This window comes from Typopeltis vanoorti, chromosome 4 (assembly GCF_054136105.1).
Source record: "Typopeltis vanoorti isolate ZY-2024b chromosome 4, IOZ_Tvanoo_1.0, whole genome shotgun sequence".
In the NCBI taxonomy this organism is placed as follows: domain Eukaryota; kingdom Metazoa; phylum Arthropoda; class Arachnida; order Uropygi; family Thelyphonidae; genus Typopeltis; species Typopeltis vanoorti.
In genome coordinates, this window is record NC_143552.1 from 85,515,800 (window position 1) to 85,542,595 (window position 26,796).

The following is a 26,796-nucleotide window of genomic DNA, read 5'->3' on the forward strand; positions in this document are numbered from 1 at the left end:
CCAATCATTATCTTAGAAGTGATGGTAAAAGTACTAGAAAAATTGGTAAAAAAGAGAATTCAGGAATGAGTAGATAAAAAATGATACTGTATGAGGGTCAACATGGCTTTGTGAAGGGTCAGTCATGCCTGAGTAATTTTCTAACTTTTTATAGAGTAACAGCTGAGTTGGATAAAGGAAATACCTACACGATGATTTTGCAAAGGCATATGATAGAATACCACATGGAATTCTGTTATGCAAATTAGAACAAATGGGGATGAATATGACACTGGTTAAGTGGATAAAAGAGTGGCTGCTGGACAGATATCAAAAAGTAGTATATGGAGGGGCAGAATCAAGGCAAAAAACAGGTGACCAGCAGTGAGTGTGACAGGGTTGAATGCTGGGACATTGCTGTTTAACTTGTACATAAATGATATTGCAAATAACCTGAAAGGAAATATTCCATTGTTTGCTGATGATGTGAAATTAGGTAGAGTAATAGTTAATCAAGGTGATGTGGAGAGCTTGCAGGATGATTTAAATAGGCTGTCAGTATGGGCAAAAGATAATGGATATTAGTTTAATGTGAAGTTATGCCTTTTGGAATAAATAGATTACAAGCAGTGCATCACATTGATGGCACTGTACTCCAGGAAATAGATGAAGTTAGGGGGTGGTGGTAGACAAAGTTAAAGTTTAGAGTACAGTGCCATCAATGTGACACACTGCATAAACAGACTTGAGTACAGAAATTCAGCCCTTATTTCTACTTGTTAATGTGTTCTTCAGTAGCCGAGTAAACCTACCTTAGCAACCAGAAATAACCAGAAACAACCTGAATTTCTGTACTCAAGTCTGGTCTCCTGGCGATGAGGAAGCGGTAGACAGGATTCAGAGGTGAGTGGCCTGTGGAATGTTCCCTATGAAAATAAATTGAGGGTATGTGGACTGCAGTTGATAGGAAAAAAAGAGGAAGGGATATGATAGAAACATTTAAGTTGCTTAAAGGGTTTTATAGGAAAGATGAAGGAGAGTTGTGAATGAGTGGAATGGGTTGCCAGAATCAGTTGCGAATGCTTTGTTTTTAACGGGTTCAAGGAGAGGTATGAATAGTAATTCTTGTAGAAAGGCTTATACGTTGGCTGCACATGATTATTAAATACTTAAGGAATTCACAACATATACTGGAATATAAATTAAAACAAACTTTAATATATACTTCCTATATTTTGGCAACGTCACGTTGCCATCTTCATGGGAACATAAGACTAAGACACGTGCACGCAGGCACTAAAACAGCAAATGAAGTCTAAGAGAGAAAAATATTATTTTTCCTAAAGTCCTGATGGTGCCCCATAGCGGGCTATATTAGGTATTCTTGGCCGTTGGGCTGAAGTTCTCATGATGTACATCTCCCAAATTTGGGGCAGTCTCATGCATCCAAATTTGTTGAGGTTTGGGATGTTTTTTTTTTTTTTTTTTTTTTTTTTTTTTTTTAAGGGCTGAGGCTGATTCTATGAATAGTCTTTCAAATGTAAACTTGCTGTGGTGTATTACTGTGGCTTTCTTCCAATGTATTCTGTGGCATGTATCCAGAGAATGGTCTGCAAGCCCAGAGTGGCTATACTGATGAAACTGGATGTAGTCTTTGGTTTCCAAAATCTGATATTCGCTGTCCTGCCTGTTTGGCCAAAGTAGGACTGCAAGGGCCCTGGTATACACCAGGTAGGTCTTTAGTGGAGCAGATAAGGGATGACAATTTTCTATATGGTCTGTAACAAAGGTCAAGTTATTTTTTTAAGATTTTGGTAATTTTTTCTGAGGTGCCTCGAATGTAGGGAATGGTGATGGATTTAGAGTAATCTTTGTTGTGAAGTGGGGGAAGGTTGTGGTTTACTGGTTTTAATATTTTTTTTGGGAGGGGGGTAGCCATTGGCTGAGAAAGCATTGAGGATGTGAATAAGTTCAGTGGTTAGGGCATTGTCATTTGAACAGATTAGTTTAGCCCTGTTGTATAATGTCCTAATAACTCAATATTGCTGTGAGGGGATGGTGGGATGTTGGTGAATGTACCTGCATGCGTGCGTGGGTTTACTATAAACTGAGAAAACCAAAGTTCCATCAGGCTGGCAGGTGACTAGTGTGTCTAGGAAAGGGAGTCTGTTGTTTTCCTCTTTTTCCAGGGTGAACTTGATTCTGGGATGTTGGTGTTGTTTAAGTATGTTAAGAAGGAGAGGAGCGTATCAGAGCCATGTGGCCAAATAGCGAACACATCATCAACGTAGCGAAGCCATATGGTAATTTTTTGTGGGGCAGAGTTTAAGGCTTTCTCTTCAAAAGTCTCCATAAAGAAGTTGGCCAAGGGTGGGGAGAGTGGTGAACCCATGGCTGTCCCCTCTACAAGGGGCAATATGGGTTCACCAAACAATATAGAGTTATTAAGACACTATATAACAGGGCTAAACTAATCTATTCAAATGACAATACCCTAATCACTGAACTAAATCACATCCTTAACACTTTCTCAGCCAATGGCTACAATCCCAAAAAAATACTAAAACCAGTAAACCACAACCACCTTTCCCCCTTCACAATAAAGATTACTCTAAATCCATCACAATTCCCTAATCCAGGGCACCTCTGAAAAAATAACCAAAATCCTAAAAAAACATGACCTGACCTCATATTACAGACCATATAGAAAATTGGCATCCCTTATCCGCTCCACAAAAGACCAATCACCTCTCCTAGACCTACCTGGTGTATACCAGGTCCCTTGCAGCTGTAAGCTGTCCTACTTTGGCCAAACAGGCAAAACACCGAATATCAGAATTTTGGAACACACAAAGACTACATCTGGTTTCACCAATACATTCAAGGTATCCAGAGCAAGGTCTGCAAGCCATTCTGGGCTTGCAGACCATGCTCTGGATACACACCACAGAATACATTGGAAGAAAGCCACAGTAATACACCACAGCAAGTTTACATTTGAAAGACTATTCATAGAATCAGCCTCAGCCCTAAAAAAATATGCCAAACCTCAACAAATAAGGGGCACCATCAGGACTTTAGGAAAAACAGTGTTTTTCTCTCTTTGACCTCATTTGCTGTTTTAGTGCCTGCATGCACGTTTTAGTCTTATGTTCCCATGAAGATGGCAACATGACGTTGACGAAATATAGGAAGTATATATTAAAGTTTATTTTAATTTATATTCCAGTATACATTGTGAATTCCTTAAGTTATTTAATAATCAAGGAGAGGTATGATAGTTGGGTCTTCCACGATGAGTCTTCAAACTTCATGGAGATGCCAGTATAACAATAATATACTGAAACATCATCCAAATCTATGAGAATGATGGATTAATAATTCCAAGAATCTGGAATTATTCCAGATTCTTGGAATTATTAATCAACCCATATAACATCCAGAACTCCAACACAAGAAAACTTTAATATAAGATAAGAGGACCACAGAAATTGTTTAATATAGTTCTGCTATAAAACTATTTATTTAGAGTTTTTTTTTTCCCCCATCTATATATTATTATATGTATAAAAAGTTTATTTTGTTGTTAATTTATTATTTTTTTTTGTATATATATTTTATTTAGTACTATTTTTTAATATTTTTTTTTCACCAGAGGTCAGGCTAGTAAATGATTAACAAAGCATTTAGATTCATCCTACTTTTGTGTAGTGTCATGTAGCTTGTGTCTTGTGCATATGTATGTTTTCCTGATGACCTCAATATAAAAGTTGAAATGTTGGGTGTTATTTTCTTAATTATAAGTAAAGTAATTACACCAACAGAAATTGTCTCTATAAATTCATTATGAACTCATACTATGGTCTCCGATCTTTGATCAAATGCTTTATTGGTTTGAAAATTGTTCATGTTGCAAGTTTAGTCTTTTAGCCGTCTTCTGTGTTTTAGTCCGCCTATTTATGCTGGCTTGATTGGCCGAGTAATTAGCATATCTTTACTCCAGCCAAAAGGCTGTGGATTCAAATCCCGTGTGTGGTTGTTTGCGATTGTCTGTGAAAATACTAGTGGTGGTGGACAGTAGATGGTGTTGGTAGAGACATTTGTAGAGTAGGTGCCCTCCCTCGATGAGTCTCGGACTCCCTGGAGGTGTTGCATAATAATATTTATTCAAACATACCCAGTTTATATATTCTGGTGTCTATTTCCATGCTGTTTTCACTAAATATTGCCTAAACAGCAAAAATGCATTTGTGCTATTAGTGCTTTGTTTCTCTGTCAACTTTCATGGCTTTTACACTTTAATTCCCAATTTTCATACAAAACGTCTTGAGGAAATTATGATTGCATAGAAAAAAAAACTAAACTTAATATCTTATATTTAAATATCAGATTTAATTTCATGTATAGGGATGATGAAGTGAGCATCTCGCACTGCCAGATGTCTGCAATTCTTAGTGTTGCTGAAAGTTTAAATATTAAATTACAAGTTTTAAAGAGGGTGCAGGTGAGCTTCTGGATAATTGAATTGTGTGTCTATCTTCTGATAGTCTGCACCAAAATGCTATATTAATTCCAGTCACAAATGAACTATCCAGTCTTAGCAATGTTAGATTAGATGAAAGTCAATCTCATCTTAAATTACCAGAGGCATGTAAAAATTTATTTTGCATGGAGCTTCTTCCTTTCCTCCACCGTTCCTTAGGACAGGTTGAGCCCTCCTCCTAACGAGGGATTAAGTATGTATTTTATGACTAGATCGGTGTATGTGTCCATGGGGCTAGTTTTCCTGTTCTGAGGGACAAAAACCCAGAGTTTTATGGTGAAAAGACCCTCTACCTCCATATGAGACTGGCTAACTAACTTTTAGTTGAAAGAGACGAGATAAAGGTTCTTCACGTCATGGACAAGAATCGAACCCAGGTCTTTCTAACCAAAGAGCTTCGTCTATACTGACGGAGCTATGGAAGATCCATGTGAAGTTGGTCAAACATCAGTCCATTGTTCTACCTCCAAAATTTTCACATTCACTCAGATTGCTCATGATATAATTCAAGACTTCGAGCTTAGGATCTACACCTTATCAATTTACCACCAAAACAAACAATTCGAAGTATCCAGAAACTCACTTGCTTCCTCTTTAAAGCCTGTAATATTTAAATTTTCAGCAACACTAAGAATTGTAGACATCTTCTGGCCGTGCAAGATGCTCACTTCATCATCCCTATAAGATAATAAACAGCAGTAGTGATATTTTAGAGGTGATTACTAACACTGTGCCAAGTAACAATCAGATATCCAATATGGATCTTTCTTCTATCAATCTACATTTCAAGACAACACTTTGTGTTGGGAATGTCATTTCTTTCATCTCATAAATTAAATTCAATGCAATTGGAAAAGTTGGGAGACAAATCAGTCTTTGCCTCAGGAAGGGTCTTTGAAGAAACCTGCAGTGGTCAATGGTTCATCCTGTATCAACAGAACTAAAGCAGAAACTTTTACAACAGATTCTAAAACCTATGAGGATTGCATATCATTTCTTCCTAGCCCTACATTGTCTACTCATTCTGTGGAAAAAGAAATAAAAGTATTCAGAAAGAAAGTAGGATCTGAGGATCAGATGATGGCAGTGAATGAAGAAATCAGGAATTCAGATAAGATCAGCTAATCTACTAGGTGTAAATAAAAGCATGGATGGTGTAGAGCAGTGCTTCCCAAACTTCTGGATGTCAGGTGCCCCCTTTGGAAAAATTAAAATATTTCACACACACCCCCCCCCCCCCTCGAAAAAAAAATTGTAATATAGGCATATATTATTAATATTTATTGTATTTATATTCAATACAAAACATACACAGCGAATATTGCAAAAATCAAATGCAAATATTACATTTTTATCATCTTACATACACATTTGACATGGCACATTATTTTATATTTTTATATAGATAGATATATCGTTATTGTACATTTGCAGTACAAGCACATGAAACGATTAGTAATAAAGAAAGAATTAAAAACATAAAAGAAGTTTAATAACAATTTAATGCGATGGTGTTTCAATACTGCTACACCAATATCAGGTGAAATATTTGAAACTGCAATTCTTAGATTTCTGCTCTGAAATGAAACTTATATGAATAAGCATATATTTACTATATTCATTAAGCGCCGAAATATGCAGGAAGCAAAATTTGTGAACCAACACCAATGTGTGATTTTTTCCATTAAAATATAAAAAATAACAAAAAAGAAATACGTTTTTTTTCAAGAAAAAAAAAATCTAATAAGAAGATTTTAAATTCGTTTTCATTATTTCACAGCCCCCAAGGGGGCAGCGGCCCACAGTTTGGGAAGCACTGGTGTAGAGAATGAAGATTTAGATGTAATTAGAGACATAGCTTGATTAAGTGTAGTAGTTCTTCATAGGGCGAAGCATAAACCTCAAAGATTGAATAAACGTTTAGTGCATGGTGCTGCTGAGAAAATAAAGAAAAATAGGCACCAAAAACATTACTGCAAAGTATATTCCTATACAACTCATAGATTCTAACTGCTGATTCGCAACTATTGACAAATGCAGATGTATTGTCAAATTTATACTTTCAAACAGCTGTTCCCTTGGTACCATATATACTATTTTTTTAAAATAATGTTTAAATAAAGATCCATATATTATAATCCCAATATTCTTGAACTGTTTACTGTAAGCAAATCTGGCCTTGGCAACTTTTGTTTGGATAAATTCCGTGAGTAAGTCATTCAATTTTTCTTAGCCATTTTTGAAGTGTGCTTGTATTGATTTTATTATTATTATGATTCAGGGCTGCAGGGAGTGAAAAGACTCATCATGGGAGGTCCATTGCAGAAAACAGTCTGTCATACTGCTCCTTGAATTCACCGATCATTCATGCTCGCCACTATCAAAGCAATGCATTCCACAGTTCAACTATCTTCCATGTAAAGAAACCACTCCTCACCCTCTTGTTCACAGCTTCCAAGGATGCCCCCCCCCCCTTGTCCTCACTCCTTTCCCCCTGCTCCACCAAACAAAAGAACTCCCCAGTGTCAACCCTGTAACTACCTGGCAACATGCTGAAAGTTTATTTTTCACTTGGTTAGAGTATAATAAAATTAGTTTAATCCTTTATCCAAGTGTGAGCAAACAAAGTTTGCGCCTGAAAGTATCTTCTGGACTGGGGTAAGGTGGTACAACAAGTTGCCCTGGTGTTGTACCACCTTACCCCAGTCCTGAAGATACTTTCAGGTGCAAACTTTGTTTGCTCACACTTGGATAAAGGATTAATCTAATTTTATTATACCTGGCAACAGTTTAAAAGTCTTGATCATACCACCTCACCTATCTACCAAACTCTGCGGTCCACATAACTAACATTGCACAGTCCTGATAACATTTTTGTTATCAGCCTCTGCACCCTTTCCAGCAGGGGTGCACCAGTGTGTAAAACTTTAGTTGGTGCCCCCCCCTCCAATAAAAAAATCACTTTAAAAAACGTTTTTTTTTTTAAAGTATTTCCCCCTTTTTGGCACCTGTGTGCCTAACACACATTGCACATATGGCTGGCGTGCCCCTGCTTTCCAGAGTTAATTTATCCCCTATAAATCCTGAGGACCATATTTGAGAACAATAGTCCAAGTGAGATCTGATGAGGGCTTTATACAATGGGACAATTCTTATTTCTGCAGATCAGCATCATCAGTATTGCAACAATCCTCTGGGTTACCTTAACCACCTTTGCAATATGCTTCCTGAATTTCAGGTCTCTATCAATCATCACTCCCAGATCCCTTCCCTCTCCTACTTCAGTTCCTTCAAAAGAGTACTGACATTCCCATTCATTTGCTCATCTGTGCAGTTTATTCAAATCTTCTTGCAAGGCCTATCACATCTGCAATATTATTAATAACCCTTTCAAGCTTCATATTATCTGCAAACTGAATATCCTCACTTGTAACCTTCTGCCTCTTTGATATTGCTCCTCTTCCCCTATACACAACTCTGATACCTATCAGATATCCAATCAATCCTGAATCATCCAGTTCATAACCTGACATGTAAACCCATGTACTCCAACTTAAATATCAGCTTATTGTGCAATTCCCTGTCAAATGCCTTTGTAAAATCAAAAAAAAAAAAAAAAAATTCAAAATATACCTTTCACTCATCAACAACTCTTGTCACTTCATTATAAAAGGCAACTATATTACTAAAGCATGAGCAACCCTTAACAAATCCATGTTGACTCTCACAGATAACATTACCCTCATCTGCCGAATGCTATATATGGTTCCTCGTTAATTTCTCCAAGATCGTAACAACTACTGACGAAATACAAACTGTCTATAATTTGACACTTCCAGTCTGCTAACACCCTTATGCAATGGCACTATCTTACCTCCTTCCATTCCTATATATTTCCCTTGGCCAGACTTTCACTGAAAAGCCAGGTCAATGGACCTGTCAGTTCTTTAGCATATTTCTCTCAAAACCCATGGCAAATTCCATCCAGTTCCACTGTTTGTCCAGAGTACTCAGTACTTGAAACACACTCTCCTCTTGTACTTCTAAACCTCAAACTTGCCCTCCATTTAGCACTAAAACTTAGTTCTCCAGGATGAAATACCCTGATAAAGTGTTCATTGAACAACTCCACTACATCTTCTGCATCAGTAACTCTATTCCCATTTTTATCTAACAATGTCATTCTTCCACAATCATATTTTGATATTGTTTGTCATCCACTTTACACTGAATTGTGTCCTCTTCTCTCATGGTATAGTTTACTATTGCTTCTAATAAATATTCCTTCACAATTTTCCAAGCACTAATGATATCTTGCCCTTCAAATTCCTCTCTATATGGAACTGCCCCAAGTTGATATCTAAGACTATAATTACCTGCCTTATAATTCCACATACTACATTCTTTTTGATACTCCTGCATATCTCTTCATCTTTCAAATCAAACCCACATGGTCACACTCTCCAACTGGGGTCAGAGATGCCACCTCAGTTATAATCGGCTCTTCTGATGCTATGATCAAATCCAAACCTCTTGAACCTCATGTTCCTTCTACTACATGTTGCCTAAGACATTTGTCTCTCAAAAATTCTAGAAATTCTATTCCCTTATTACTACATGCACTTTCCTCTTCCCAAATTATACTACTATAGTTAAAATCTTCCATAACAATCATTCTTGTGCTTGCAAAGCTCAACTGCCTACACATTTCCTGCTCCCTGGCTTGTAGCAACACCCACTAAATATCCTGTCTTGGCCACTTCTACCTCACACCATATACTTTCAAAACCATTAGTGCCATTGCCTTCCAAATTCTCCACTCTGAGGGGGATATGTCATCACTAATCATAAGCGGTACTCCACCACCGCATTTTCCCTTCCTATCCTCTTGAAAAATGATATACTAACAGGAATAAAAGTAGCAGGGTATAGCATCCATCTTCCATCAATGTCTCAGAGATCCCAATAATCTTTGGAGAGACTCCTCAGGCTGATGCCATCAGTGCCACCAATTCATCTCCTTTATTCTGGATACTCCTGGCATTAATATAAAGAATAAAAATGTCACTGTTTCTATACCTATCATTATCCCCTCCAGACTTCCCTGGATTCAGCATTATGTATTCCCCTTTCTCCAAAGCACCTATTTTCACAAGAGGACACTCCTGCTACCATCCAGCATGATAATTCTAGTTTTCTTGCATTGACACATCTGACCCGTTCAGAGAACAGCAATCTCTCCAGATGCCTATGTCCTTCCTCATTCAAATACAAGCAGTCTCTTGCATACAATTCCTTTCTGTCCTCAGTGCCCACCAAGCATTCACATATTCCAATTCTCTCTCTCTCTTTTGACACATTCTGGCTATCATACTATTCATTATTAATTCTCTTCTCTTCTACCTCTGAATGCATCCAACTCTGACCTCGCCCTCTCGGTAAGAATAAACCAGCAGGAAAATACCAATTCTCATATTTAGTTTTATTTCCTTTTTTATAAATTGGTGTAATGAGAGCTCTGTATCAGCCATCTAGGAACAATTCAGCCTTATGACAAAACTTTCTAGAGATGCAAGTGCTACTGTAAAACTTTTATAACACATTTTAGCATTAAGTTGAATCACAACATTTCAAACATCTGATGGCTTTTTTTTGTAATTAAGTGTTGATATGCAGTTCTGATTGAAAAATTATCAAATACCACTGAAAAATACAAAGTAATAATTCCAAACATATAGAATTTGTTTATCTTACTCTTTTGCAACTTTGTGATTATCTTTTACATACTTTTAAAAATCTTTCCATTGTTTTTGTTTAGCTTCTTCCATACACTGCTTTGTTCTTCTCTATGAAAACATGCTCCCTTATTAGCCAGGAACTTTTCATCATCATAAAATATTATTACCAGAATCATGTTTAATTTAAATATCATTTGTAAAGACATTTAAATTAAAATGCGATTATGGTAATAATATTTTATGATGTGTTCTTCCTCTTACATGTATGTTCATTTTTTAAAAGAATAGGAACTTTTCCTATGATTTCAAAACAAGAACTGCTTCTTTAACTTCTCAGTCTAGAGTTGATTTTTATCTCTTACCAGGCAATTTCGGCACATGCATCTCCAAGTCAATGTTTATTTCAGATACCACTAAGGCTTTCAAATTCTTGCATTTTCAATCTAACAACATTTGTATATTTGGCTCTATAAATGATGTTTCGTTATGTATGTTAAACACACAAATATATTAATCAAGTCAATAAAACTTAAAAAGTTTTCACTGAAATCTTAATTATTGTTTATTTTTGTGCAAAGCATGAAGGCATTTTTGCAGATGCTTTGTTCATTTCTCATTGAGAAAGTAATCAAAGCCAAAATGTTTACCTTTTGAATAAAATAAAAGCAAGATAAGTGGACATCTTATATTATGGAAGTGAGAGAAGGAATAAAAATTGCAGTCAATTTTAAGGATATTTACACTTCTTTTTGTTCTGTATAGTATAGCTGCTTTCACCCTATCTCTTAATTTTTTTTCTATAGCAAAGTAAAATTTGTTTTCCTATTCAATCATCTTGAATGTTTTTTCCCATCCCTCGTGCAATTATAATACATGGTCTGCTATACAACAATTCTCTTCTTCCTTGTGAAATTGTGAGTTGAAGTAAATAAGCATTTTTAATATAGTTAAATCTAAACACAAAGTAAATACTAGGGATTATTCTCTAGGTTTTTTCATTCGGGTTTTAATATTTTCTATTCGGTGTTTTTAGTACTTACCAGTCTTCCACAGATGGAATAGTATATCAATTCCGTTTGCTGCTGTTATGTCTTTAATGACTTGGAAGATTAGTTTGGCTTCTTGGAATGCCAAAGCTACAAGCCTGAGCGCATCCCTCCCTTCTCTAAGATTGCTGAAAATAATGCAATATATTTCTAGTACACATTGATATGATGCAGAAGTATTCTGGATCTGTTGCAGAAAAGTCATAAGAGAATAATACGCATCACATCCACATTTCAAATCAATAATGGAAAGCATTTCTAAATTGGCACAAAAACTGAATGTTTTTGAACATTCAGTTATTGATTCAATTAATCTCATCTAAAGTTTAAACAACAAAAATAAATCAGGAGTTTTTGATTTACTGTCATAGTGTGCATCAAAATTTTACATTTTGTGATAAAAAATTGTTTTCAGTAAAAGTTAAGTGAATGGCTTAGCAACACATTTTCATTAACAGCTAATTGCAAAGTGCGATTTCAAATTTCCAAACTAATCCAAAGCTAACCTGACGGTATTAATATCAATGGTCTTTTCTAAAATGCCTTTAGCACACTAGTCAAATGGTATGAGGACAATGAAAACTATTCTAAACAAAAGAAATTATCACAGAAAATTAATAAAATCACATATATTAAGAGGCTGGAAGGTTCTGACAAACACCTAGAACAAAAATTATATTAAACTGATATAACCACAAGACCAAACATACTAGTTATGAAGGTAACTTATGCTCTTATATTCTCATATGTTTTTCTTGGTTATCTCAGTTGCTTTAATATCCTTTTTGTTCTAGGTGTTTATCAGAACTTTCCAGTCCACCACCACTTGCTCACACACACCAGTTTTTGTTTAAATTTGTTCACATAATTACTAATGTGCAGCTTTTTATTTAAAATTTTTATTTAGCCACGCAAATTTCAGTCATTCTCAATACAAAAAAAAAAAAAAAAAATCAGCTTTCATCCCTGAAAAAAAAAAAAAAAAAAATGTACACAGATGCGCACTGAAGCGTGCACAGACTTTTTCCCCAAAAATAACTTTTATAATACAATGCTTAACAAGAACAATTAACTTGAATTTACTACACATGTGTTAATGGGGTATAAATGATCTTAAATTACCACGTGTTAATAGGGTGTAAATATTACAAAAATGACATTCCTTGGTGTTGACTGCTATGTCATATATTTAATTATTAGAAACATTATCATACATGTAAGAAACATCCCTCCAAATAAAATCAGTTTGTCCTGGTACGTACGTTTCTCAATTAGTCTCATTACTGTATTCGACATTCCTAGAGTATTTGCAACGTCCATGATTTTCCTATGTGCACCTTTCAGCGTTTGGCGTTGGTCTTTTAAATTAGTTAATATACCAGATCCACTTCCAATGAGATCGTCCACGTTGCGATGTGCATTACGAAGGGAAGTATTGTGCTGAATAGCATGGTCAATCATTATGGAAGTGTCCTGATCATTGACAGTAAATCTGCTGGTCAAAAGTTCGTCCCTATCTCGCTGTTCCTGTTCTCGGGCTAGTCTACGATGCTGCAAATTGCGAAGTGACGCTTGCAAATGCTGGCAATCATACTTTAACTGATCTACTTTCAGCTTAGCATTAGCACGTCTGTTTGGAGGTTCTTTGTTAACAAAGAAGTCTAGTTTTTCTAAATTACTAATGATCTGGTCTATACGGACTTGAATTTCGTTTTCGATAAGATGTGCTTCCTCAGTTGAACTTCGTTCCAAACGAATGAAGAAATTATTAATCTCATCTAATACACTGTTAGTTTTATGGTACAAAGCTTCCATTCGAAATTCACTAGCGAAATTTAACTTAATATCATAAAAGTTCCACCAAATATGTGTTATATATCTTCCACACCTAATACCTTAACCGAATTTCTTCACAGAATGACACGTACCCTCAACACTATCTCCAAAACAGACACCAACTAACAGGGTTGCGAAATCATCTATCGTGGCGAAACTTACGTCACAGTAGTTTCGAGCTACAACTACTCAGACCGGGTCTACAAGTTATTAGTAATACATTGCAATATAACACACGCTTAAGTTTTTCAAATGGCATCATAATTTTTTTTTCGATGTAAAAAAGAGTTTCTTTGTGCATAAGAAGCTCAGTAATTTCTACGTGAATTTTTTTATTTAATCCAGTTAGCCAATCAGATTTCTCTACCCTCTTGCGTCAGTCAACTAATTTCAATGGCAGTTTTGCAGAGGTAAACAGACCCACGCTGATATGTTCGAGAAAAGAAAACGCGTGCATTATTTTTGTTGTGAGTAGATTTATAATGCAAACTGAGAAGGCAGGCCTTCAAGAGTATGAAATCAAGAACAAGGTACTAGTAAAAATATGTATATATGACACGTTATCTTCATTTAAAGAAAAATTTATTTACATCAGTTTCGTTAGATTGCAACATGTACACTAAGCGTCACAAGTTTCGGGACGCATTTGTGTACAGCAACAGTCGTTCTTACTGAAAAATTAACAGTAGTAAGAACTTAAATTTATGTGTCACTTCATCTAAGGGGGTATTTTGTTAAATACGAAGTTTGCGATTTAAGAGACAATGACTGATCCAGCTGTTAATGTTCGATATAATGCACAACCAACGAAATGCTTTTTAACCATCTTTCAGTATTACATGTGTAACGAATCACATCACTGGTTGTTTTACCAGTTTTAATCTCACCCAAGAATGAGAAGCGCGAAAATTCAAAACTTAACCTTTAGTTATGCAGTGTATTGTTTATGGAAATGTCTGTTTCAGTGTGACATGGTAAAATTTTCTCTGACATCATATTTTATAAACAAAGCTCAACAGTGTGTTAGTGTTTTATAATCGACTCCAGAATAAAATATGCAAAAACAAGGCGTTCCGATACTATTATTTTTTATTTTTAGTTATTTGGAAACATATTTAATAGCGTGAATATTTGAAATTAGAATAAAAGTAAAGATTTTAAAAAGCATTAATATTAAAGGCAAGCATTAGCATTTAATGAAATTTACGTCTGAATGTAACACAATTTAAAACATATCTAAAATAAGTTTTAATATTTTGCATAAGGTGAGTGATCTCGTGGAAGTCAAAATAACAGACTTAGACATGACATTATGTTTTTATTGATGCTTTATAGCTTTATCCTGACCATAAGTGAAACTTGTTGTTGTTATTATGAAAAGTTGTGTATATATTAAATTAGCTAACGATGTTTATTAATGGAAAGAAATGCCAGAACACTCATAGTTGAATCCTTAATGGGAGTGAAAAGAGGGTAAAATAATTCCCTTGCATAAGGGAGGTTCTAAGGCTGCAGTAGCAAAGTATAGACCAATCAGTATCTTAGGAGTGGTGGTAAAAGTACAGGAAAGATTGGTCAAGAAGAGAATTCAAGAATGGATGGATAAGAATATGATGTTGTATGAAGGACAACATGGCTTTAAGGATCACTCGTGTCCTAGTAATTTAATAATTTTTTATAATAGTGATAACTGAGTTGGTTAAAGGAAATACATACATGATGATTCAGCTCTAGTTTGCAAAGGCATTTGACAGAATACCACGTGTAACTCTGTTAGAACAAATGTTGATGGATATGACACTGGTTATGTGAAAAAGAGGGTGACTGCTGGCAGGGGGGTGCCAGTAGTGTCTGGCACCTGTGTGCAAAACTTTAGTTGGTGCCCCTATGCCCTCCCCCCAATAAAAAATTACTTTATAAAAACGTATCAGTGAGTTCAAATGAAATACGAAATATATTAATTATAAGTTTATTGAACAAAAAGTAAACATTACTAAAAAAAAAGTATGAAAAACAATAAACATACAAGAAGGGTACAAAAATAATTTGAAAAAAAAAAAAAGTAAATAAATAATAGTAACTTACAAGTATATAAAATAGGAACATATTAAACATTATTGGGTAAAGAAATAGTTAAATAAATATTTAAACAGAAAGAAAAATCACTTAATGAATTGAACTTTTCTAGTTTTCATTCATGAAAATTCTCGAATAATATCATGTATATCAAGTTGATCCAAAATATCATGCTCTATTGATATAATGGTAAGATTTGAAAGTATGTCTTGTACCATTGTGGAGCGCAAGTATTTTTTAATAATTTTAAGTTTAGAAAAGGATCGTTCCGCAGATGCTACAGATACCGGTAATGACAAAAGAATCCAAAGAGCAATTGTAAAGTTTGGATGAACTGTGATTAAGTCGTTTGAATAAATATACTGAATTATCTAATATATATCATTTTTAAAATTAGAAATAAATGGTTGATAGTGTAAAATTTCTTCGCATAAATTGTCTGTGTCTGAATGATTTTCATGTGTTAATTTTTTCGTAACTTTTTACAACAAGATAAAAAATATTCTTTATTTCGTGAAGTACTTAACAAATACAAAAACTGAAATGAATTTTCATTTTCATGTTCGTAATCAAATTGGTTGTCTTTTTACGTCACCTTAGTGGTCTACTACTACAAAATACAGATTCTGTGTCAAATTTTGCTGCAAGTAATTTTAGCTTTCTACAGTTTCTTTGAAAGTTTCATCAGACCTATAATCATTTAAAAATTGATTTAGATCATTCAATGCATCTAAAGTAAGTTGGAGATTCATAGATGAAGACTGCAGTATTTTGCTGACAAAATTCACTTTATTTAAAATATCATACCAAATCTTTGGTGCCTTTACTATCCTGGTGTGCATCGCACACATTGCACATATGGCCAGCGTGCCCCTGACTGCTGGACAGGTATCAGAAAGTGGTATATGGAGGAGCAGAGTCCAGGCAAAAGCAGGTGACTAGTGGTATGCCACAACATTCAGTGCTAGGACCACTACTGTTTAATTTGTACATAAATGATATAGAAAATAACCTGAAAGGAAATATTCAGTTGTTTGCTGATGATGCAAAATTAGGTAGAGTAATAGCTAATCAAGACAATAAGGAGAGCTTGCAGGATGATTTAAATAGGCTGTCAGTATGGACAAAAGATAATGGGTGTCAGTTTAATGTGGAATGCATTTTGAGATAAATAGGTTACAAGCTGTGTACCACATTGATGGAATTGCACTATAGGAAATAGATTAAACTAGAGATTTAAGGATGGCAGAAGACAGAGTTCAAGTATAAAGGACATTTGCTAAGTTAGCCCATAAGATAACTTAGCTATTGAAGCAAACACTAACAAATAGAGATAAGAAAGTTGTTATTCTTCTTTATAAGGCCTTGTTGTGTTCACATTTGGATTACTGTGCTCAAGTCTAGTTGCCTGGATTTCTTGGGGATGAGGAAGTGGTAGTGAAGATTAAGAGACAAGCAACCAAGATGGTAAGTGTGTTTCCTGTGAGGACCGATTGAGGCTGTGTGGATTGCAGAAGTTGGTTGACAGGAGAAAAAGATGAGATATGATAGAAAAATTTAAGTTACTTAAAGGATTTTATAGGATTGATGCAGGAGAAATGTCTCAGCACTTGGCTAGAAGGGCCAGAACAAGAGGTCATCCCTGGAGAGTGGTGAATTTGCTTTTTTGCTTGGAGAGTGGTGAATGAGTGGAATGGGTTGCCGAAGTCAGTTGTAAGTGCTTTGTCTGTTAATAGGTTTAGGAAAGATTGTGTGTTTAAGAAATAGCCAGTCTCATGTGGAGATGGTAGGATTTTTATACTGCAAACCAGTCTGAAGAACATGCAATTTATGGACATAATATGCTGGCCTCATAACTTAGATGCTTGGGCTGTAATTCCAAACAACTACTCCTCCCCCAAAATAAAAGAATTTTTAGGAACTCTTAGGGCTGTCACCCTAGATTTAACAGTATATTTGTGATAACTTACATGAAGAATGATCAGAGGTTCACATTCTTAGATTTTCCTGTATTGAGATCTCTAGCCATCATCAAAGACAAGAATAGATAAAATTTTTTTAGAAATGAGACATATTCTATTGTTAATAGCACCAGAGTTAACTAGGTTATTTCCAATTAGAAAATAGTATGGAAACACTATTTTCTAATTTTCTCACTTAAGAAGCTGATGTGGTTAGCATTCTGGTTGTGCAATGCAGCTTTTATCAAACAAGGAGTATATTTCAATTAGTATGTGAGTTTTGTAGTCAGTATAAGAAACATTGATGGATACAGAATGAGCAGAGTTGTTAGATGACTCAGTATTTCACAACCAGTTAAGAACTTAAAAGGATAAAGAACCGTTCATCATGTATGCAGTGTGCATCTTAGGAAGAGCAAACAGGAATTTACATAACAAACTTTTATGCCAAGTTTAGTTCATGGTTCCTCTTCACAGAAATGTTAAGAGAATATCCCTTGGCTTTTCCATGACATTTGTTCAGCAGTTGGTTCCATATGAAGATCCCTTTCTGAAATATGCCAAAAAATTCATGTTTCTTTTATTCTAGAAATATTGAAGTAACTCCAATAGGTTGGCTGAGTGGTTAGTGTATCTGCCAACTAACAGGCTGTGAGTTTGAATCCTAACATAGGCATGGATGTTTGTGATTGTTTTTAATCAGGAAATGAATTTCATGCCCAGTGTGAGACCACTGTCTCACATATTGGAGGCCTCAAGTAGTTTCTGGACTGTGTAAAAAAAAATTTTAAATATAGAGTATATATATATATATATATATATATATATTGTTAAGGGTATTTACTCGGATTGTAGACATTTTTATATTAGAATTTTACTGACTAGAAACACCGAGATAAGACAAAAAAACTTTAATTAGAACACAACTAGTCTCATCGGAATGCCGACTTCTTCAAGTGACATACTATCACAAAAAACTGGAAAACTAGCAAGCTAAAAAAGTGAACTTCTCACATAAACAAGTTAGGAACAATGAGAGTCAAGTTTGAACTGGCATCCGCATGACAGATCTAGCGTGAAGCGTTATATATCTATATAAGCAGTATCTGACAAAAGCAATGTATAACTGCATACCTACGGTTATGTGAGTAAACCATGCTGATAACCACAGAGAATATTGCTGTTATCAACCGATTTCTGTATCCTACTTCTCACCAATCTCTCCAGTACCTTCACCACAACTCTGCATTGTTCTTCCCAGTTTTGCATCATGCAGATATACAGACTGGCCTATAATTTGACGCTACAGCCTTATCACCACCTTTATTATTATTATTATGGGCGACTCCAGGGAGTCCTTAGACTCATCGAGGGAGGCCCTAAACATCATGTCCACACAACTGTACGACATTCTCACAGTATCTATCATACCTTGCCTTGAATTCACTCACCGTCATAGCGTCCACAACAGACTCTGGCACCTTATTCCACTCATTTACCACTCTTAAAGTAAAGAACCCAGCTCTAACACCCCTGCTAACCACACTCTTGCCCAGCTTCCATAGGTGTCCCCTAGTTCTCCCACCACCAGTCCTGATCTCAAAAATATCCTCTGAATTAATCCTATAAAACCCTTTAGCAATTTGAATGTCTCAATCATATCTCCCCTTTTCCACCTATCAACTAATTTCTGCAACCCACAAATTTTCAACCTGTTCTCATATGGTTCATTCCATAGACCCACTATCATCTTAGTCACCCGCCTCTGAATCCTCTTGACCTCCTCCCCATCAAGAAGGAACCTAGGTGACCAAATCTGGGCACAGTAGTCGAGATGAGGTCTTATCAAGGCTCGGTACAGAAGTACAATAACTTGCTTGTCTCTGCTCGTCAAGGTATTTTTCAACAACCAAGTGAGTTGATGAGCTGATTTAGCTACTTTTGCAATGTGCCCCCTAAACTTCATCTCCCTATCTACCAACACTCCAAAGTCCCTGGCCTCATCAATTTCCTGGAGTACAGTTCCACCAACGTGGTATACTGCTGCTAATCTTTTCACCCCAAAATGCATAACCTTACATTTTGTCACATTAAATTGACATCCATTCTCCTTAGCCCAGAACTCCAATCTATCTAAGTCATCCTGCAAGACTTTGACATCTTCTGCATTCACTATTGCCCTACCCAACTTTGCATCATCAGCGAACAAATGAATTGTTCCACTTAGATCCTTCCCTATATCGTTAATGAACAGATTAAACAACAGTGGTCCAAGAACAGAACCCTGCGGCACACCACTAGTCACAGGCCGTCTTTTGGACTCTACTCCTGAATAAACTACTCTTTGATATCTCTCCATCAACCAACCACATATCCATCTCACCAACCCTATATTCATTCCCATATGTTGTAGTTTACGGATTAGTATTCCATGTGGTATCCTGTCAAACGCCTTTGCCAGGTCCAGCAGTATCACTGTAAACCCATTTCCCTTATCCAGTTCAGCCGTCACCTTGTTATAAAACTTGAGCAAGTTACTGAAGCATGATCTACCCTTCACAAAGCCATGCTGTCCCCTGTACAGTATCTCATTTTCATCAATCCATTCCTGTATTTTTCCCTTGACTACTTTCTCCAAGACCTTGACAACGACTCCTGATATGCTGATCGGTGAATAATTTGCAACCGTAGTCTTGGATCCTCCTTTATGCAGTGAAACTATTTTCCCCTCTTTCCACACCTTCGGGACTAAACCAGACCGGAGACTCAGATTAAACAACATGGTCAAGGACACTGATAATTCCTTAGCCGCTTCACACAAGGCCCGTGCCGGTATACCATCCAATCCCACAGATGTATTCACATTAAGGTTCTGTAATAGACTATTCACCTCCTCTTCATTCATCACAATTCCCATATAAACTAATGGTTCCTTCATTTTTTCAATGTCATCACCTGGATGATATACTTTTGCAAAGTGCTCGCTCAGTAACTCCACTATATCGACTGATTCAGTGACCTCCTTACCATCGTCATTCCTTAAAATCATTTTGCCGTGTACAGTTTTTTTTTCTTGCTTGCAGCATATTGAAAAAACTGTTTGGGATTCTCTTTAGCTGGCATAGCTAGTTTCCTTTCATAATCCGCTTTTGCTTTTTTTTACCACACTCGTTACCCTTCTGGCCTGCACTTTATACTGTTCATGTGCCTGCAAATCACCTCTTTCTTTAAATTCCCTCCGCAGTTGTTTCTTTTTTTGCAGCTCAAGCTTAATGGTGTTATTCATCCATTTAACCTCTACTTGTTTTACTATTCGGACCCTAGGTATACAATCAGCCATAACCTCCTGTAAATGCTCCTTGACCACTTCCCATGCTCTATCGACATCCAGTCTTTGCAGTTGTACATGCCATGGTACTGATCCAAGCAATCTCCTAAGCTTGTCATACTTGCCAGCACGGTAATTTCACATATACCCTGTCTTAATTGAAAATTCCACACCTTTAGCCACCTCCCAGGTCAAGAACTTATGATTACTCTCACCAATAGGTGGCAACATGATCATATTCATTACAGTCAAATTTTGAAATGCTATTACCAGGTCAAGCACTCTCACACTCCTAGTATTTTCAATTACATGCTGTCTCAGATAGTTATCCCTTAATAATTGAATAAAATCCATTTCCTTCCTCACATGTGTCCTCTCCTCCTTCCAATCAGTGTTACCATAGTTGAAATTCCCCATAATAATTACTCTCCTTCCACTCATTCCATCAATTTGTTTATGCATACTATCTCCACCATCTATTCCATCACCTGGTCTATAGCAGGTGATGGAATAGATGGTGGCCAGTCTCAATTTCACACCAAATAGCCTCAAATGAGCTCTTTTTACTATCCTGCGATACAACTTCAATTCTCCTTGGCTGCAGTTCATCAGCTATCATCAGTAATACTCCCCCCCCCATTTTATTCTCTCTGTCCCTCCTAAACACACTATAACCTACACATTCTATCCCACTAACTATATCATCTTCCGTCAGCCATGTTTCACTAATACCAATAACTTGTGGCCAGAAAGAGCCAACCAATCAAGGCCAAAAATTCTTCCTTCTTGTTCCTAATACTCCTGGCATTAATATGCATGAAATGCAGTGATCCCTTTGTCCCACCCCTATCTTGATGCGTTATTCTAAATATCCCATTCCCATGTTTTGTCCTTAGTACTGGCTCGGGTACATTATATACACTCTTACACTCAACTGTCTCACTGATGTCTGCATATCCACCCCCCCCTCCTTGGTAGTTCTAGTTTTCCTGGTTCTGCACATCCATTTTCACTTCATTCAGCAACACTTTTTCCAGTCTCTGCACACCAAATCCATTCAAATGCAGGCTATCCATCTTGTATAAATCCTTTCGCCCATCAAACCCATTCCACACCACACCGTCTGCATAACCTGCGAATTTGCGATTATGGCCCTCCTCCTAAACTCCTCTCTGTCATACTGTGACAACAGACTCACCATTCTAACCCTGTCACTATTTTCTTTCGCTACCTTTAACAATTACTTTCAAGTCCTCTCTCAGTGCAGTGGAACAATTTTATGATGTGGAGGAATCTGATATGCTGAAATAGAAAGGTTATGATGCTATTGTATAACTTGATTAGGCCTCATATGGATTATTGTGCACAGATTTGGTCATCAGGTTTTCATGGTGATGAGGATATGTTGGAAAGGGTCCAGAGAAGATTCACAAAAGTGGTCGGTAGTCTTTGGAATGTGATGTACGAGGACAGATTGAGAGAATGTAAGTTGTAGAGCCTTGTGGAAGGGGGGGGAATATGATTGAGACATAAGCTAATCAGGGGTTGTTATCAGGTCAAAATGGAAGAGATTTTTCATAGAATGAGAGAGGAGGGATAGAACAAGAGGCCATCGCTGGAAACTGTATAAGGATTGTGTGAGCAGACGAATGAGGAGTAGGTTCTTTGCATGGAAAGTGGTTGGTGAGTGGAATGAATTGCCTAAGTATGTTGTGGGTGTAGACACATTGAATCGGTTTAAAGCACGGTTGGATGAGCATTGTGTGCAATAGTGTGTACCCTCCCCACGATGAGTCTCTGATCCCATGGAGGTCAAATGTTAATAATAATAATAATAAACAAGTGGATTGCTTATATAAAAAAAAAAAATCAAACTCCACTTAACAAACCTGTGCAGAGATATCATAGGGAATTCTGCTGTTATTGATCCTGTTTTAGATGCTAACTCTTCCCAACATCTCTGAGACCCAAACCATGACTCCAAAGGTTGACCAATCTGTACATCGATTGGTTTATAATTAAAGCCTGTTTTATCACCTCTTCCCATTAAGTGGAACAAAACAATTTTAACCTCCTTTGGGATTTGTCTGATTACAACACTCTTATTATTATTATTATTCGTGACACCTCCAAGGATTCTGAACATCGCAGAGTCCAAAGACTCATTATTAAAGAAGTATGTCAAGGTTGCCTTTAACCCCCCTCCATGTGAGCACCTGTTAATGATGGAGGACATCTCCCAGTGATAGTACTTGCCCTTTTAATTCTTCATCTTTTTCTTTGCTTTTCTTCACTCCACTTCTTCTGTGTCTTTTTTACTATCCTATCTTCCAGATTACCATCACTAGGATCCAATGCCTTGCTGCTGTGTGGTGCATCCCATGAACATCTGGAAAGGGGTTCCTGTTAGCAGAGGCGTAGCTAGGGAGGGGCCGTCTGCCCCTGGCAGCACTTTGGACCAATTTGAACTTTTGCAGTTAATTCTAAAGTATAGTCTCGAGAACTCATTTCCAAATATTGTAATACTACTGCGAATTTTCCTCGCAATTGCTTTAAGTGCTGCTAGTTGTGAGAGGAGTTTTTCTAATTAAAATTGATTAAGAATTACCTACATTATCATGAAATAGACTTTGCCACTGTCATCAATTTTGCTAACAGAAAAGCAAGAAAAATAACATTTTAGAATGTTGAAATTAAAGATTTACTTCAAAAATAAACATAGTGTTTTAATTTATTTCCCTATACGTCATTTTGATTTTTTGTAGTATTTTTGGTGTGTATTGAGAGGGGCTGCAAAAGCTCTAGCTATTCCACTGCCTGTTAGTCTTGCACTACTTTTCCCTCTACTTTGGCAAGATGAGCAGCCCTGAATGGCCTCTACAGGATCATTTGGCTAGGAGCTTGCCTGCAAGGGTCAAATATGCTGCAGTAAGTCTCCTTCCCTATGGTCTGGGGATAGGGCCCAAGGCTTTCTGTGGTGCTTGTATATCCAGGGTAACAATGGCATTCCACTCCTGAGCACAGTCTTTGCTTGCCAGAAAGTAGGCATCTACAAATGGCTCCATGGTGGGCATGGAGCTCTGGCACAGAACAAAAAACTAGGATCATGAGCATGAATCCTTCATTCTCAGTTGTTTCAGGGGGCCCTAACAAAGTCATAATCAAGTAATGATACAATTGATACACCTTTTGATAACAGAAGTAAGAAACAAAAGACATAATACCAGTATATAAATATACCAGTTTTTCTAATCATCCATGCAACATGTGAAAAAGTAATAGGGAAAATATCACTCATCTTCATTCAAAAGAATTTAGGACCGGCAGGTTCTCCCAAAACAGTTAAACTACATTGTTCTCACAGAAACATCATGTCAACAACATTCCGAAAAAACTACTCAGAGCAACATCAGTGGGTGGAATATGAATAACAGTTACACCCCATGAAACAGTCAATTCCTGTAGAGGAATGATCTCAGAATGAGATCTGTTAGATGTTCTTGATGAGGAGATATGTTCAGAGCTAAAAGATTTAGCTCTACAGATCAGGTTGCATCCTGATCTGTAGGGATGGTCACTGGTTCCAACCAGAAACATCATCCTTACTTTTGGAGCATTTCTTAAAGCAAGGTATCTCAGCAGTCCTGTTATACTGTACATCTCTAATCCGCTAAGATGCTTCAAATGCCAGAGAAATATGGACATGTCCAATCTGCCTATGGTGGGTCTGTCACCTGTGCCCATTGGGGTAGTAAAGAGCATGATAACCAATCTTGCTCTGCCAAGAAAGCTAAATGTGTAAACTGTTAGGAAATTGAGTGAATACTCGATAACTATGACCTCTCCCTTATTAATAATGGAGTAAATACCTTCTTCCATCTGACCAAAGGAATCCATAACCTACCAGTACAATGCTAAAAGCAACTACGATTTGAATATGGAAGAATATTTGATTCTTATGACTCGCTCTTATTCTGCAATTGATCTTATAATCTGCTCTCTTGCCATTTTATCACTGCTCACATGGGATGTTGAAAAAACATATATAGAAGCAATCACTTTCCCATTATTAGCCTATGTCTTTCACAGGAACCATGTCCTACATGGATGCCCATGTGGAAAATGGACCAGGCTGACTGGAATACATTTTCCCATCTTGCAAAATTTAACAGTCAGCCAAATATCTATCAGTGAAGCAGTGGAGTATGTCATAGATTGCATTGTCCATACAGCAACTGTAGCCATTCCAAAAATGTTATCCTGATCGCCACTCTCTCTAAAGCCTTGGTGGAGCCCAGATAGTGCCAAGTAGCCAAAAAAGATCAGGATAGAGCATGGAATATATTTTGTAGATATCCTAGTACTTAATAGCATTTAAACGTACTCAGGTCAAAGCACATTATGTGAGATGTCAGAGTCAAAAACAATTATGGATTCAGTTTGCATCATCGATTAATCAAACAACTAGTGCAAAAATTGTATGGGATAAAATCCGGAAAATGAAAGGTAGATAAAGAACACACCAATTGTCCACCTTGGAACATAGTGGATGTATTGTTGCTGATTCCAAAGCTATTGCAGACACTCTGGGAGGAAACTGCCAGAATCTCAGCAACAGTTTCCTATTCTTCTGATTTTTTTTTTTAATTTTGAAAGAGCAACAAGAGACAATAGCTAAACTGTTGTACCAAGGGGGGGGGTTGAGTCATACCATCAGCCATTTGTTAAGGAGGAACTCGAACGAGATTTTTTGCTGTCTCACACTAGTGCAATAGGTCCTGATAGCATCCATTATAAGATGATAAAACACCTCCCATCATCTTCTATGGATCTCCTTCTCTTCTATACAACAGAATATTTACAGAGGAAGATTTTCCAGACTCTTTGCATAAGTCCATTGTCATTGCTATTCCAAAGCCAGACAAGTATCCATCACAGGCCAACAATTAATGTCCAGTTGCTCTGACTAGCTGTTTTTGTAAGTTCTTGGAAAAAATTGTAAACACAAGGCTTCTCCAATACTTAGAAAGCAACAAACTTTTTTCCAACACACAGTGTGGCTTTTGTGGACACCAATCAATCTTGGACCATATGGTTCGCTTAGAAACATGTATAAGAGATGCTTTCCTGAAATGAAAACATGTACTTTTAGTGTTCTTCAACATGGGAAAAGCTTATGACACAGCCCAGAGATATGGCAGATTAAAATACCTGTTTAATCTTAGTCTGAAGGGACACCTTCCTGTTTTTATTAAGGATTTTCTATTCAGTCGTGTCTTCCAAGTCAGAGTACAAAGCACATTATTTTGGCCATATCATCAAGAAGAGGTAGTTCCTCAAGGCTCTTTCTTAAGTGTGACCCTCTTCACTATTAAAGTGAATTTAATTACTGAACAGCTTCTTCACATAGTAGACAATTGCCCTTATATCAATGACTTCACAATTTACTGTCACTCCTGCATTAAAGATAACCTAACCCCATGTCTCTTCTTAGGGTCAGGTTATCTTTAAGAAAAACTGTGTACACTTCTGCTGACAATGCACTTTCTACCTCGATCCTGATTTAAGAATGGGACATTATTATCCTAGTTGCACCAGAGGCTAAGTTTTTGACTTATCTTTGACAGAAAGCTAACATTCTCTAACATACATTCATCATCTTTGGGAAAAAGTACAGAAAAAGCATTGAATATCCTCTGCACTCTATCCTCTACAGCAGGTGTGACCAACTTCCTTCTATACGAGGGCCAATATATGATGAGTGTAGTGTCATGGGCCACACATTTTTAGACAGAACTTAAATAAATTTTGTTGTATGTTTTACATACAACAAACAATGCCAAGAGTGAGCTTTTTTGAATTGATGTTGGTATAGTAAAAATAGATTTCTGAGCACTAAGGTTTCTCTTCAAATTACGTACAATTTTAGTACGTACTTGTCCAATGCATTCTTGGTATTTAGCGGCATGGTGCTATATGTAGTGGCATTTGAGATTATATTCCTTCTGCACAGACAATACTATGCTTGCAAACACACAAGGCACTTTCAATGATGCGTTACTCTGGAGCGCATAGAAATCTACCACTCCCACTACTACAACTCGCACAGAGAAGCAGTAGATTTTATAAATCGAGTAATCTTTTTAAAGCAATTTTGATTCTGTGTTGAGAATATCAATTGTTTCTGCCATCAGAAATAATGAATATAACTAGTATATCAATCAGAAAATCTGCGGTCGAAGCTAATAGCTAAATTGATAATACATATAATTTAATATAGTTTTTATCC

At 36.6% G+C, this 26,796-nt stretch overlaps 2 protein-coding genes across 2 annotated transcripts in view; one reads left to right on the forward strand and one right to left on the reverse strand.

The window, feature by feature from the left end:
• Positions 1–12,475: 12,475 nt before the first annotated feature.
• On the reverse strand, positions 12,476–13,383 carry Membrin (golgi SNAP receptor complex member 2). Its single transcript, XM_090391318.1, has one exon. It carries the CDS (start codon positions 13,119–13,121, stop codon positions 12,483–12,485), a length of 639 nt encoding a protein of 212 aa, XP_090247444.1. The 5' UTR covers positions 13,122–13,383; the 3' UTR covers positions 12,476–12,482.
• A 133-nt stretch (positions 13,384–13,516) lies between these two features.
• Positions 13,517–26,796, forward strand: part of REPTOR-BP (REPTOR-binding partner) — a 56,884-nt gene continuing 43,604 nt past the window's right edge. The window contains exon 1 of the mRNA XM_090391319.1: positions 13,517–13,672. Within this exon, the coding sequence (XP_090247445.1) occupies positions 13,625–13,672 (48 nt within the window). The 5' untranslated portion in view covers positions 13,517–13,624. The remainder of the gene's footprint in view (positions 13,673–26,796) is intronic.

Coding starts and splice junctions, on each gene's coding strand:
- Membrin (XM_090391318.1), bottom strand. CDS start 13,121: ATGGAAGCTTTGTACCATAAAACTAACAGTGTATTAGATGAGATTAAT.